This window comes from Onychostoma macrolepis, chromosome 17 (assembly GCF_012432095.1).
Source record: "Onychostoma macrolepis isolate SWU-2019 chromosome 17, ASM1243209v1, whole genome shotgun sequence".
NCBI classification, from domain to species: Eukaryota; Metazoa; Chordata; class Actinopteri; order Cypriniformes; family Cyprinidae; genus Onychostoma; species Onychostoma macrolepis.
In genome coordinates, this window is record NC_081171.1 from 12,504,766 (window position 1) to 12,520,327 (window position 15,562).

Sequence of the window (15,562 nt, forward strand, 5' to 3'; positions counted from 1 at the left end):
GTGCGGATGCTGAATGTATTAATAGGATCCGGTTTTTGACATGTAGGGAGGCCATAGGGTCCCCGTTCATGGGCAGAAGGCTCTCAAAGTCAGATTTAGAGCTGGTAAGCAGTCAGGCATGCTGTAGGGAGAAAGTCATTTGGATCACATAACTGCATAGAACATCATGGACCGCTTCGATTCAGTGTTTCTGAATGGCACTTAATAAGTGACACTAAATCAGCCGAATAAATGATTGGTTCATAACAAGTCTGTTACAGTAGTCTTGTGAATGGCAGGGAGAACTGAAGACATCTTAAAAATTGTCTTAGTTGATTTAAGTTGGTCTCACAGCCAAGTCAATACTCTTAAAAATAAGGCTCCCAAAATGGGGTTTTCACGGTGATGACAGAACCGATTTGAACTTCCTAAGGAACTTTTCAGTGAACAGTTCTTAAAAGTACTACTTTGCTTAGTGTGGTAAACGTTTGAATAATATATTGATCTTGTTTTATACCTTTTGTGCAATGGGAAGTTTTCACGGTTGTTAAAAGGTTCTTCATGCACTAATCTGCAAATAAAGAACTTTTATATTTAAGAGTGAAGCTGGTTAGTCTCCCTTCAAAAGCGTCTAAGGCCAGCCTAAACTGGTTTAAGCATTTTTTCCCCTTCAACAGGGTCTCCTTGTCAATCTGGCATCCCAATCTGCTTGAAAGTACCCAATATTTTTAGAAATCCATCCAATAGACTAGCCGAGGTTTAGACTAGCTTTCAAGGTATTTTTATTTTGTAGCTAATCTCAAATGTCTGTGTGTCCATCAAATCCTATGCTATTTTAGGGGAAATTGTACAAATAAATCAGATTAGATGGAAATATGGTAAGATTATCATCAAAAACCAGAATCTAAATAGATTTCAAAGGCTGTATTTACAATGTATGTTAATAGTCCGATAACTGCCAATAACCTGAGTAAGGAATTATTTATATTCAGTAATCTATTCAAATTGTTCACATGCTAGTTATCAATGCCATGTGTTTTTACTGCCATTTTGTTGCTGTTGTTGTTTTGCCTTCTTCAGATATGAAATGTTGGCCAGTTCTAGGATACCCAACCATCTGGTCAATTACATAAGCCACTAAAACGATTCCATCAGTATGTCCTTTGTAAAACAACAACCATATGAAAGTGTCAGACTAAGAACTGAGCCAAATACATCTTAAATAATAACAGTTTTCATTAGAAGTAACCCTGTTTCCTGAGTACCCCCAAAGTGTGGCTTCTTCTCTTCGGCCTATGCACACTTTGATCAGAGTGGAAGAAATGTGGTTAAAGCATATACTGTGATTATGGTTACTCTAATTATGTGTATAATTATGGTATTCAGCTTTAATTCCAGCACTGGCTTAGGGTGCATGTAGGTATAGCCAGTGTTTGGTTCTAATGGAATTTCTGGTTACTTTTGTTTAAGCAATATTACTATTCAGTCCCCAGTCCCAATGTATTATCCTGAGAACCCTGTAGTGGAATAGCTTATTTTTGTGTGGAGCAGTGGAACTGATGTCTGCACTCTACATGACAGGCTTGACTTGTTATGATGGATGCACTTATCTGACATTTTTACAGACGACCCCCACCATCAAATTCATACTTCTGAACGCAGTTCTTCAGTTTTTTTGCCTTTGGTTTAAGGGTTCAGCCCCACATGTGTGTTCCAATAAGAGCTCCATCCCTGACGTCATGTCTGCAGGAGATTGGCTATATGGAGCTCGAGCACAAACTCCTGCCCTTGCACACACACACGCTCAAACTTTTCTGAGAGTTTTCAAACTTCTGCTCGAGCTCAAATCGCCCGCACGCGAGCTCTCTCGCCGCCTTGACTCCCGTTTTCCCCGATTTCCGTTTCGTGCTTTCTTTCACTCCAAGCATTTTTCCCCTCTTTTAAGTTATGTTTGCCTCTAAGTGTTTTCTTATGGCGAATAGATGACAGCGCGCGAGGGTTTACAACTGCTTCACACGCGACAGAGTGGAGCTACACTTCTATAGTTCTTTTTGTGTCTTTCTATCTGTAGTGTGTGTATATAGTACAGAGTAGTTCTTTCAAACTTTCCCAACACTTTCACTTCCAGTGGATATGGCTGTGCTTATGTGGGACATCATTGTTTCCCTAACATTATTGATTTCTCCGGCTTCGCTCTCAGCGGATAAGAGCGGCTTCAGGAAACTGTACGTGCTTCAGCCGGGACCGAGCGGTACGGACGGGGTTCACGTGAGCTCTATTTCATCGCTCTCGGGAGCGTCGGGACAGCCGCACTCCTACAATGTGGAGCTCAAAGCCAGCTTCGGCGGCCAGGTCCGAACCCGCAGAATGGGTCACCAGTCGAACCCGAACCCGAGCATTCCGATCCGCCAGGACGCGCAGCCTGGCCGACACGCAACCAGCCATCATATGAAAATGTCAGGGTAAGAGCCAAGTGTATTCATGTGCATAATATTACATTTCGACCAATAACCTATAGAGTTTTTGAATAGAGTTATAATTATTTGCATTTACCATACAATACCTATTAGACAAAATAATATCTAAATTTGGCAGCTACAGCAGTAAAATATGGATTATGAATATTCATTATTATCATATTCATTATGAATATTGTGATATTGTAGTGTTATTTAAATAATTGATGCTTTTATGCATTGTTGTTTTGCAGTCTAAATGGTCACAAAGTTCATTATCCAAGCTAAACACAAATTAATAAAAAATAAAGTAACTTTATAAGTAAATGCCGATATTAAGTGATTTTCTTTAGAGACCCACCAAATGGTGCTGATAATGAATATCGGTAAGTCAAACCGATTATTGAGCTGTCTGTAGTTCACAGTTTGATAAAGATAAATATAAAAATTTGCCATAAGAAGAAAAAATATGCCATAAGATTACAAAAATAAAAGTTCAGTATGATTTTAAAAACTAAGTGATGGTTCTGTTGTAATGTGTTACTTGTATTACGCAAATTGCTAATGTAAATTGTGTCAGTGTAATACTGTTGAACATAAGCAATAAAGAATGTTAGTGTTGTAGTACCATTAGATTAGAGTTTCAAACTTGCGTTTGATTGCCAATGATGTTAGCAGCCAGATGTCACTAAGGAGTGGTAAATTTGATAAAGCAACCAGTCTATACAGTGATCATAATGTTCTAAAAAGCAAAGTAACATCTGTTGTTTCAAGAAACCATGCGAGCCAGATTAAATGTAGGCTACCGGCTCCCCTACCAATGAACCCGATGGCCCTTAAAAAGTTTCACCAGGCCATTCACAAAGATTTTTCCACATTCCCTACAATCACGAAGAGTACTGAGTGTATCCCAGCCCTGTATTTCTTCATATTTCCTGTGCTTTGGAACAGTTCCTCTTGCTTTGCTCTAAAGTACAGTATGAAATAGCACAGTGGGAATAAGACTGATTATATTGGAGCCTCATCCAGCTTTGGCCCCTGGGCTCTCATGTCACTTCAGTGAGAGCAGACTTGCATCAGAAACCTCTCTGGGTGGGCGAGGAGATTGACCGGGGGGGTTACCGTAAGGTTAGTAGGTCCATTCAGTTTGTGTGTGAATGTGACTCTTGATGTCATTGCAGAGTGAACGTCTGTGGGGGGCAGTGCTGTGTTGGTTGGAGCAAGACCCCAGGATCTCAGCGCTGCACTAAACGTGAGTTATGACGATTCTTTTGAATCATGCATGTGCTTGGGTTCTCTCAGGTCTTTCTTCTGCACTACACCACACTTGAACTAAAATCTAAAATCTTGCTTGAACAAGGGAAATCCTATAATCACTCTGAAAGTCTAGTTCAGAATGGTTTCTTTGCTAAACCAAGTAACTAAATCCTAAGTATGACAACAAAATTAGCTAACTAGTCTTTAAAACCCATTCGTGTAGAAAAGAGGATTTAGTTTGTCTTATTAGAAAGGGTTTAGGCTGCTAACACAAAAGCTGCAGGTTCAATCATATTTAGGGATCATCTAGGAGTTAACAATCCTGCCCAGCATCATTTACTGATCACAGACCGAGGGTTTGGATTTACACTTATGCCTCTTTGGCTTCAAACCCTCACTATGCGCTTTTGAGCAAGACATTCATCCATGTCTTGCTCCATAGTCCCCTTGGTATAAAATTGTGTCTAGGATCTAAATATAAGTGAGAGGAAATGTAAATATTTGGTCTCTTTTGACTGTAATTCTTCTGTAAAATGCACAAAACAGATCAGAGGGTTCAAGTGTTGTTTTGGACCCCATTGACTTTCATTGAATGGACAAAAACAGTTAAAACTATTTTCTTAATCTGTGTTCCAAAGAATAAATAAAGTCATACATGTTTGGAACAACAGAATTTTCATTTTGAGTAAACTGTCCTTTAATGCCACGAGCAGTTGCTTTGGTTAAAACATGACATATGCTGAGACATTTTATGGTGTCCTTCATAAACAACCAGACAGACAGCTGCAGTGCCCACCTGTGATCTGAGTCAAAACGGTCTCAGTGAGATCTGAAGCTGAGGGATGGGGGTGGTTAGAACGAGGGTGTGTTTTGTTATCATAGGTGTAGATTTCAAGTGGGTGGCGGCGGAAGGTTCAGGATAGCATATATTAGCAAACACGCAGTATATCACAACATGCTCAAGTTACAAGCCAATCTAATCTGCAAGTTATTGCACACAAAACCCAGAGCACCAACATGGGGTTTGTAAAGAAAGGAAATGCAAGACGTGGCAGAAATGTTTCAGTTAATGCAATGGACAGAAAGTACACAGGAAAAAAAAACTTTAAATAGAATTTTAGAAAACAAAGAGAGGAGGACACAATGATAAGGGGGTAAAAGGTGAGGAATTTTGAGGCTACAGAGAGTATGATAACACAGTGGAAGAGCTGGATCAGTTTCTCCTCATCCTGTGTGTTTCTGCCAGTAGGTTATATAAGAACCCACCACTGTATGTGTGGAAGTACGTGGAGGCCACGGGGGAAAAGCAGGAGTTGCACCTCCACCCACTGTCTGAGTCTTACCTCCAGCACACATTCCTCTTACCCACCTTTTACACACATCCTAGACAATCAATATTGTGTCTACATCCCCTGTCTCCAGTGACATTCCTCCTTCCTTCCCCTTGTTTTCCAGGAATGACAAATTGACTTTTTTGTGTGTAGGGTCTATGGCGCCTCCAAGATTGTGTCTTGGATGTCTGCTGCATTTTGACAAAGTGTTTTGTCTTGGAGCCTTGCGTTGAACATCAGGTGTACATTTTACTAGTGTACAATGATTATGCAGGCAATTTCATCCAAGTGATCTTTCTCATACGTTAAAGTCAGTCTTGTATGTCTGTATTTGATAGATATGGGTTTGTTTCTCAGGGGCTGGTGTGCAAGCTACTAAGCCATAGAGTCTTAGGTTGTTGCAGTGCTTCTTGTATAGCTAAGACTTGTTTTGCTAAGAATGCTTGTTACATTTTTTATTCTAATTTTTTAGATAACTGAGATACTTTTAAAGCTTAATATACAGAGACAACTGTATGTAAATCATTCAGTGAGGTTAAGTCCTTTAAAAAGTGTAAACATTTGGACATGAAAAAAACATGCTATATTTGTTTGAACGCAGTACAGGATCTCTCATTAAACCAATGGCGTGAGTTTGGGGGCGGGGCTATTTGTCACATTACTCAAACAAACAGGCTGACATTTTGAAAGCGCTGCACAATCACAGTGATACAGTCGAAAACCTTTCAAATAACAATATTGCCGGCTACTTAGTGTATTTCTAATTTTCCAGCAAACGAAAATGCAAAACAAACATTTCTGAACAATGCTACAGAAAAATTATTTGTAACTGTTCTCCAAGCAAACACAGTTGCTTTGTTCTTGCATGAATCATTGATTTTGAACAAATTAGTTAAGTAAATGATTGTAATCTGTTTAGTTCCTGAATGAATCATTGTTTTTGAATAAAATGGTTGAGTTAATTATTTAATGATGAAAGTGGTAGCTTGTTTCATTCCTGAATAATTTAGCTTTTTTGAGCAAATTGGTTGAATTCAAAACAGCTACTTGTCACCACCTACGTGCAGAGCGATTAAAAACTACACCAGTCACTGAAAAATCGCCCCCACTACAATATATACAATATATAATACATACACACACAACCCAAATTCCGGAAATGTTGGGACGTTTTTTAAATTTGAATAAAATGAAAACTAAAAGACTTTCAAATCACATGAGCCAATATTTTATTCACAATAGAACATAGATAACAACAAATGTTTCAAACCTGAGAAATTTTATAATTTTATGCACAAAATGAGCTCATTTCAAATTTGGTGCAAATTATACTACAGGTCTCAAAATAGTTGGGACGGGGGCATGTTTACTATGGTGTAGCATCTCCTCTTCTTTTCAAAACAATTTTAAGACATCTGGGCATCAAGGTTATGAGTTTTCTGGAGTTTTGGTGTTGGAATTTGGTCCCATTCTTGCCTGATATAGGTTTCCAGCTGCTGAAGAGTTTATGACGTATTTTTCGTTTAATGTTGCGTCAAATGTTCTCCATTCATAGTGCCTTCCAAAACATGCAAGCTGCCCATACCGTATGCACTTATGCACCCCCATACCATCAGAGATGCTGGCTTTTAAACGCTGATAACACGCTGGAAGGTCTCCTTCCTCTTTAGCCTGGAGGACACGGCGTCCATGATTTTCAACAAGAATGTCAAATTTGGACTCGTCTGACCATGGAACACTTTTCCACTTTGAAACAGTCCATTTTAAATGAGCCTTGGCCCACAGGACACGGCGGCGCTTCTGGACCATGTTCACATATGGCTTCCTTTTTGCATGATAGAGCTTTAGTTGGCATCTGCAGATGGCATGGCGGATTGTGTTTACCGACAGTGGTTTCTGGAAGTACTCCTGGGCCCATTTAGTAATGTCAATGACAGAATCATACTGATGAGTGATGCAGTGTTGTCTGAGGGCCCGAAGACCACGGGCATCCAACAAAGGTCTTCGGCCTCGTCTCTTACGCACAGAGATTTCTCCAGTTTCTCTGAATCTTTTGATGATGTTATGCACTGTAGATGAAGAGATTTGCAAAGCCTTTGATTCCACAATCTTTTTACGCAGTCTTTCACAGATTGGAGAGCCACTGCCCATCTTTACTTCTGAGAGACTCTGCCTCTCTAAGACATCCCTTTTATAGCTAATCATGTTACAAACCTGATGTCAATTAACTTAATTAGTTGCTAGATGTTCTCCCAGCTGAATCTTTTCAAAATTTCTTGCTTTTTCAGCCCTTTGTTGCCCCCGTGCCAACTTTTTTGAGACCTGCATCAGGCAACAAATTTGAAATGAGCTCATTTAGTGGATAAAAGTGTAAATTTTTTCCTTTTAAATATTTATGTTCTCTATGTTCTATTGTGAATAAAATATTGGCTCATGTGATTTGAAAGTCTTTTAGTTTTCATTTTATTCAGATTTAAAAAATGTCCCGATATTTCCGGAATTAGGGTTGTGTGTATATGTATGTGTGTGTATATATATATATATATATATGTATGTATATATATATATATATATATATATATATATATATATATATATATATATATATATATATATATATATATATATATATAGAGAGAGAGAGAGGGAGAAAAATAAAAATAAAACCCCTGTTTACAGAAAGAGGCCCTGTTTCCCTGTTTACACGGGCAGAGGAATCACTTTGCAGGCCATCTGGAGCAAACCCAGAGCACATTCCTCCTTCAGCCATCCCTTTTATTTTCAATGGAAGCATCTATAGTTTGATGTCAGCCGCACAGTGAGTGGCCTGAGAGCTCTTAAATTTGAGCTGAAATGTAACAGAACGTTTTTAATGGAAGACCTTGCAGGAAAATTGAGTGTGGAAAAGGGAAGACTCTTTAATACCTTGTATTATGTCTCTATGACCATTTTTCTGCTGACTCAGGAAATCTTGGGTTTATATTGTTTTTATTTTGTTATCCAGTACCACTATGGTGTCATTAAGCCATTTGTTTTTATGTTTTGCCAGCCTTGGTGCGCTTGCGTGAAAGGTTATTCTCATAAATGTACAGAATCCAGTTTTTCTGCCAGATCACTGGCATAAACCTATAAATATGTGTCTTATGATGGGGTCACCACTGTGTACACATGCTTTCAAGTAAATTAAGAATGAAATATGACCTTTTTCGTTTATCTGACAGCAGCAATAGATGTTGTAATTTATGGCGACTGGGACATAGTGGCAAGAGATTAATCATGGGTCAACCATTTTTCATTGCTCGTATATTTTTCGATATAGGGGGAAAATGAGAAAGTACAGGTTGTAGTCAGTACCTCCACCTGTCTCTATATATCTTCCTTTCCATTTGTGTTTTAGGATCACTGTCTCCACTCACCACCTCTCTTGTCTCGGAAGATGGACCTGATTGTAAATTTTCTTGCTAAATGTTTAATGGGGTTCGATTTTTCAGGTTTTAACACTCACCTCACTCAGAAAGTGCAAACAAAGAGAATAGTCTAAATAGAAATGCCTTTTGTTTACCCTGGCTCGTTCCATTGAGCTGCAAGGAACTTCATAGGTGAAGTGTTTTATCTGGAGCTGTCAGTCATCCAGGTAGCTTTGGTCGCTGACATTGAATCCTATTATTGTACAGTGCAGAGGGACGCTGGGATATTAGCCTTTCTACTTTACCACCAAGATATTGCACTCCAGTTCTTTATCTCTAACAGAACAGGAAGAGTGTTAATCCTGGTTCATTTCTGGCCCATCATGTCCTATAAATAAATGACAATGTAGACCAGGGGCCGGTTGCACCAGCACCAACTTACTTGCACTACTAAATGTTTGAGCATTGCGCCATTAAACTTAGTTGAAACATAACCCTACGTATAAACTAAATATTTACTGAAGCCTTCAACTAGGAGTAATAGTTGGAATGAACTGGAAGACTGATTGGATTGCATCAATGAGCTCATGTTTTAAATGACAGATAAATGATGTTGACATTTACACTTGTTTATATTTTTAGAGGGTGAACTTTATGTGAATAAATTAGTTCTTAGCAGCTCTCTGACATGAAAACGATCTTAACAGTGAACTTTCCAGTGTGCCTGTCATTTGTGCATGTCAACGTTTATTAAAAGAAAATAAATATTAAAATTTCTGGATTGCTGTATTAGTATTTATTTAATTTATTTACTGTTTTTTAGATACCATTCCTGGACCATTATATTTGATATATTTAATTTATTTAATTAATAAATATATTTAATTTATTTAATTGACTAATTATTTGATCATTTTGTGTCATTTCAATAGGGAATTTTGATTTAATTTATATAATTTAATTTATTGCTTTTCAACACTATTTCTTTTTACAAATTTGAAGGCAGCTTGGACCGGTACCAGTAATTGTGAACGTCCATATTCTGTTCCCATTTAATGACACATTACTTTACGGAGAGCTTATGAACTACTGCCTAAATATTGCCTTAACAACAATGGCTTATTACTGGAATGTTTTGGTTAGGATGTAGTGTTAAAATATGGCTTAATTTATTTAACAGATTTCTGAGAAACAGAATGGAGTGTGAAAAAACAGCAGACATGTTTAAAAGTTGTTTGAACGGAGGTCATGAAGTGAGCCTAGGGTTCAGTCTGCAGAATGACAGAATGCCGCCTTGTTGTCCTCTCTTCCCTGAAGAGTTTTCGTGCTTGCATTCGCCATGTGATATGCATTCAGAAGCTTCTCAGACTTTCCCTGAGTTCTTTTATTGGATTGAAATCATCAGGAAACATTTAGCGCATTTTTGTGTTTCTCAGACAGTCGTGGGTTGATGGGTGATTTAATTTGTCTGCACAATGGAAGACTCTGTAGCACCGAAGAGCTTGCGGATGGTAAAAACTCTAATGAAAATTTAGGACGAGAGAGCAACTTTTGCATTGATGACAGCTTCGATTTAATGCCTCTACATAATTTACATCTTATTTACAGTTTGTTTTACAACATGTAAAATGCAATGAATTCTCATGTCTTCCATCTGAGCCTGGATTTCTCATATTGCTCTTCTGAAGTGTTTGAGTGTTTTTCCTGAGCTCAGGCATGTGTGCACAGCTCACCGCTGAAAGACTGCTCAGTCTATTTTGTCCCTCAACTGAACACGGCCCAAGCGTTCAAGCCGCTCGCCAGATAAAACACAACATGAAAATATTTCACCTGGGCTCCACAGCACGGCAGAGAGAAGGATACGTTTTTCCTGGCCGTCCGTGCTGAAAAAGTGTCCTAGATCTGCAGGAACAGGTGACTAGGTTGAGGAACCTGCTGGGATGATCCTGAACTAAAGAAAAGAGCTAAATTCTCAATTCACTAGTTGCACCACTTTCGCATGTGGTAATTCAGTACAGTCACCTACGTCTTATTTATTAACCACCAGCAATGAAGTTTAACCAGCACAAACAATCATTTTTAGATTAGGCTTATTGTATTATAGTTTGTAAGAAAGTGGACCAGATCAAATTATTAAGCATTTTTAGTTTTCAGATTGACAGGTTTGGGTAAGGTTTATTTAGAATGTCCATTCGTTCACATTTTTCAGTGTACATGTCCTAGCCGTGATTTCTAAATTACCTGAAATGTCAGCGTTTTGGCTTTGTTTTCCTATTGGCTTGCTCTCAACAGTCCGCATACATTATATATACCATATTTGCATGGCTTTGACCTTTCTCTGTAGATCCCGCCTACTTGCACACCAACATTGGTAGATTGTGTCCAATGCCTGCACATTATTAGTCAGTCATTGCCTTCAGCAATATGAAAACAATAGAAAAACAAATCCAAAACCCGGACAATTTAGAAATCCTGGCCAGGACATTTCTGGGAATAAGAGGACATATGGTCGCTTTAAATGTGGGGTAAGTGATTTCTGGTAGCCAATGTTAATATTTGAAATCACCAAAACAAACACGCCCCTACCCCAAAAGAGTTTCCCTTTAATGTTAACATAAATGCTTATTTTTCCAGGTTAATTAAAGCATGGCTTGTTTGAGAGGAGTTTGCTGTGTCAGTATCTCCACAACAGCTTGTGAAATGCCTCTCCTGTCTGCTCACACTGCAGTCTTTCAGTCCTCAGGCAGTAGCTTAGCATGCTAACCCACATGTTACTTTCTTATCCAAGCAAATCCAAGTTGTACCTTTCATATTCAACACGTCTGAAGACGTTAGAGCTGTGGCAGAGCGCTGCAGCATACAGATCCTCTTGAATGAGCTCTTAGATGTGTTACATGTATAAAGCTCAGCGGAGAAATGGCCCGACCGCAGCCACCTTTAATTGGCTCTGTGTCTACTGTGAAATACTAGCAGACTGAAATGGGCTTATCGACCATTATGTCTGCCGCATTCAGCTGTGCGTGAGCTCTTACACCGCTGAGCACGTTGCGGGTACAATGCAACACATTTAACACCGATTTCAATATTGACTTTAGGATAAAACTAATAAGACGTTGGACGTGTTGGAATTACCCAGCACTGCTCCTCATAGCCCGGTCATCTGAGTCAGCAACATCACCCTCTGTTTATCAGTCTTTCTTTCCTTCCTGCTCTCTGTCTTTGTGAGGCTTAACTTTATCTCTCACTTTCTTTTTTTGGTGCTGTGAAGTTTAGTCAGCTGGAAGGTTTGTTTGAAGAGGCGTTGAGCAGAGCGTTTAACCTCCACATTGTACAGTAGCCCATGGCATTAGTCATGAGGGTTAGTGAGACGATCTTACTAATTTTTAATGTGGGCAGGACGTCAGCACAATCTAAAACTTGTGATATGCTGACTTACAGATTCACACTGTACAAGCAAGTTACAATATAAGTTTATATAGAGAGACAGGACACTTTTATGTGTGGTAGAAATGATTGTTTTCTGGGGCTAGTATAGGGCTTCTCAAAGTCATTCTAATATGCTGATTTTGCATAAACATTTCTTTCTGTTATCAGTGTTCAGAACAGTTGTGTTGCTTAGTATTTAGGCTATATCTCCTTTAACTCATATAGCAGTTTTTCTGTATCTAAATGTGTATGTGGCATGAGTCCTTGAGTTGAAAGAATGTTCATTTTGTGCGTTTGGGAGAGAAGGTGTACAAGGGCAAGATATGCACAAGAACAGTGTTCGTGTGTGTACTGCGTTTCTAAGGGCCGTCTCACTTTGTAACCCTGAGCCCCAGAGGACCAATGAGGTACATTGGAAAAGGAGGGAAACCTAGTGAGGGTGGAAAAGAAAACAGAAATCCCCTGCTGTGGGTCATGTCAACTGAAATGAAAAAGGAGTGGTTTATATGATGTCATATTTGACGTAATCGCTCTCACCTCTGTCACAAGGCATGTGCATAATAATTTGTGGTCAATAAATGCTCATTTTAATCCTGTTTGTATGGAACAATTATGTCTCTGACAAGTGTGTGTGTCTGTATGTGTTTGGGTATAGTTTGTCTTCAAAAGTAAGCTAAATTTAATAAAACCTCCCTCAGGAAGCATCTGGAAAAAGAATTTATAAATTAAGCACAATTATTTTTATGATGAAAATGAAGTTATATATAGTTTATAATTTAATTAAATGCAAATTAAATTTATATAAATATTGATTTAAGTACAAAGGTGAGATTTTGAATATAGCATAAAATTCACTGTAGGCCTACTCTAAAGTCTGGACCACAAGGTCTGTAACAGGTACAGTATATATGAAGATGTTAAGATGCCTGTCTGTAATAGTTTGTGTAAAGCAGCTTATGTTCAGTGTGATGTGATAGAAACTGTCGATGAGATCATTCTTCCTAACATCTGCCTTGAGTACTGGGCACTGATCCATTTCCTATTAAGGAATCTCCACAGCACTCAATCGCTTAATATGACTAACTATAAATTTGCTGATGAGCAGCAAGCTGCCCTGATTGTGTGTGTGTATGTGAGAGAGAGAGAGAGAGAGAGAGCGAGAGTCTGTGTAGGTTGGCCACAGAGGCCGCTAGGCTCTTTGTAGTTGAATGACAGCTTTGTTCCTGCTCCTCAATGATGTAATTACAGACCACAAGTCAACACCCAGTTATCCACTCATTTTCCCTCTCTCTCTGTTAGTCTGCTTCTCTCTTGCATTGTCTTTGCTCTTTCTGTCATGATCTGTGCAGATAACAATTCTGATCTTCATTTTTATGTTTTGTTCCACATCATTATAAAAAATAAACAAAATATATGACCTAATGGATTTTCTACTGTATTAACTATGCTGAGAATATTGTAGAAATATCTGCTTTTAAAGGTGTATTCCATGTAAAGCTGGACATGCTGTTGATTTATTACCACAAATAATAATTTTCAATAAACAAAATAAAAACTTCAACTATAAAATGAAAATAAGAATGTTTCAGTTCAACTCCTACATCAGTTCATGTAAAAATTAACAAAATGGAAGTGTGTACAGAAATGCATGCATAATAGAAGGCTATGGATCCCATAGACCCTTCCATTCCACACTTCCTCTGTTTTTTTGTTTTGCATGGTTTGGTTTTTGCTTTTGCTTTGCTTTTAATAATACATCAAATTATTATGTTTTACTCAACAGCGTGCCAACTGAGCATCTTAACCCAGAATATTAATTTAAACCACTTGTATTTACATAACCAGACCAGCCTAGAAAACTCTTTGCTATAAACTTTTCTATAAACTTCTAAAAACTCTAATAGCGCTATGTAAATAATTAAACTTTAGCATATGATAGTTTGTATAAGTGATATTATATTAATTGTATTATATGACATTTTTTTAATTTCTTCTCTTTTTTACAGCTAACTGTATGCCCCCATGCAAAAATGGTGGGATGTGCTTGCGGCCCCACATTTGTGTGTGTAAACCAGGCTCTAAAGGCAAGTCCTGTGAACAGACCACTCTGCCCCCATCCTCTCATCCAACTGGACCATTAAACGGACACACCAATGGTGGACTTCCAAACGGAGGTCATACGAATGGATATCCCAATGGTCATAATGTAATTCCCCAGCGTCCCATTCCTCAGCAGATCTTCCCACAAGGCCAAGGTCAAGTGCCGTTACCGTTGCCCAGCACCAACATGGGACATCTGACTCTGTCCATGAAGCCATCACCTAACGGACCCATTCCTTATCAACCACAGTGAGTATGACGTCTGGATTCATTCATTTATAGCATCATAATACTGTGTCATGGTTCAAGATTTGAGTGAATTTTCAGTCATAATGGTTGTTTGGCTTTGTACTTTTCAAACAGGCTGAAACGTTCCTAATTGATTATACTTATTAATAAAAGGACAGTGCAGAATTCCTATGACCAGATTTTTGACTTTCAGCATGAAGCCTGGTTCACACCGTAAATTATTTCAGCTTAGAACAGCAAAAAAAAAAGTCCAATCATAGTTGAATAATCAAATAATATGCACTTCCAGCTGAATGCACAGTGGTAGAATTTATTGGTGAAACTGATATTTCAGAACCAATTATATGACCTAAAAGGTTTGATATTGGTAGAGAATACTAACAAACATATAATCATATATGAATATATTTTCTAGTTTAGCACATAGCAAAGACCTGTGAGTAGTTGTGTAAATGTATTTTGGACTTTTGTGATTCCTCAGGCCCTTAGTTCACCAAACTTGTCATTTTATTATTTTGGAATGAACACCATAGCTCAGTATTAATGCCAGACTTCAGACCCACAGATGTTAACGGTCTCTGCCCCTTTCGTGCCCCCCTACTACTCTCTCAGACTGGGTCTGTTTTACAGAAATACCTACTGTTCTTTAGCCTGACTCACTGAAATCTTTTTGCATGACTTACACTTGGGCTTTCACCAAATTGTGACTCCCGAACTCCTTATGTCAGCCTCCTAGTTTTTGCCGTAATTTTTGTTTGCCCTCAAAACACGATTTTTATGAGAATCCTTTACCGTGACTGACTAAAACCCCTGCAGTCTCTTTAGTGACCTGTTTTTTCTGAGAGGGTTCTGCAGGGTCTGGCTTGGGATTGTTTTGGCTGCCACAAATATAGATGACTGGAAAGTTCACAATCGTATCGGATGTGAAGCTTTCTTTATTTCTTTCTAACAGAGCGAATCAGACAGACACCACACGCTGAGTCAAAATCTTGAGATGTGGGGGAAAGCCACAGAATTGCCCCCATGTTGGTTCCAGGAAAAGCTGTAAGACTGTGGCAGGGCAGGATATTGATGAATTCTACTTAAAATATTAATGAAAGCAGTTTATGTGCTGGGACTGACGTGCATTTTCAGTCAGAGTTTGGACGTATCTGCTTGGTAATTGCTACCAGACCTGTCCTCGAAAGCTTCTGTGGGTTTCCACAGGGTTTATTGTGTGTGGAGGAGGTAGGCCTCTCTCCAGAACTCCCCTTCCTCTCAGCTGCAGACAAACTTGCTCAACATTTGAGAGGAATTTCCTGCATTTTAGATATTTGGATTATTTTGAATGTTATCAGTATATATAATCAATATTTAA

General features: G+C 38.5%; 1 protein-coding gene across 5 annotated transcripts in view; it reads left to right on the top strand.

The window, feature by feature from the left end:
• The first annotated feature begins 1,800 nt into the window (after positions 1 to 1,800).
• Positions 1,801 to 15,562, top strand: part of ltbp1 (latent transforming growth factor beta binding protein 1) — an 82,348-nt gene continuing 68,586 nt past the window's right edge. For all 5 annotated transcript variants that reach the window (XM_058748876.1, XM_058748880.1, XM_058748877.1 and 2 more), the window contains exons 1-3: positions 1,801 to 2,441; positions 3,617 to 3,687; positions 13,863 to 14,205. In XM_058748876.1, the coding sequence (XP_058604859.1) occupies positions 2,113 to 2,441; positions 3,617 to 3,687; positions 13,863 to 14,205 (743 nt within the window). In that variant the 5' untranslated portion in view covers positions 1,801 to 2,112. The remainder of the gene's footprint in view (positions 2,442 to 3,616; positions 3,688 to 13,862; positions 14,206 to 15,562) is intronic.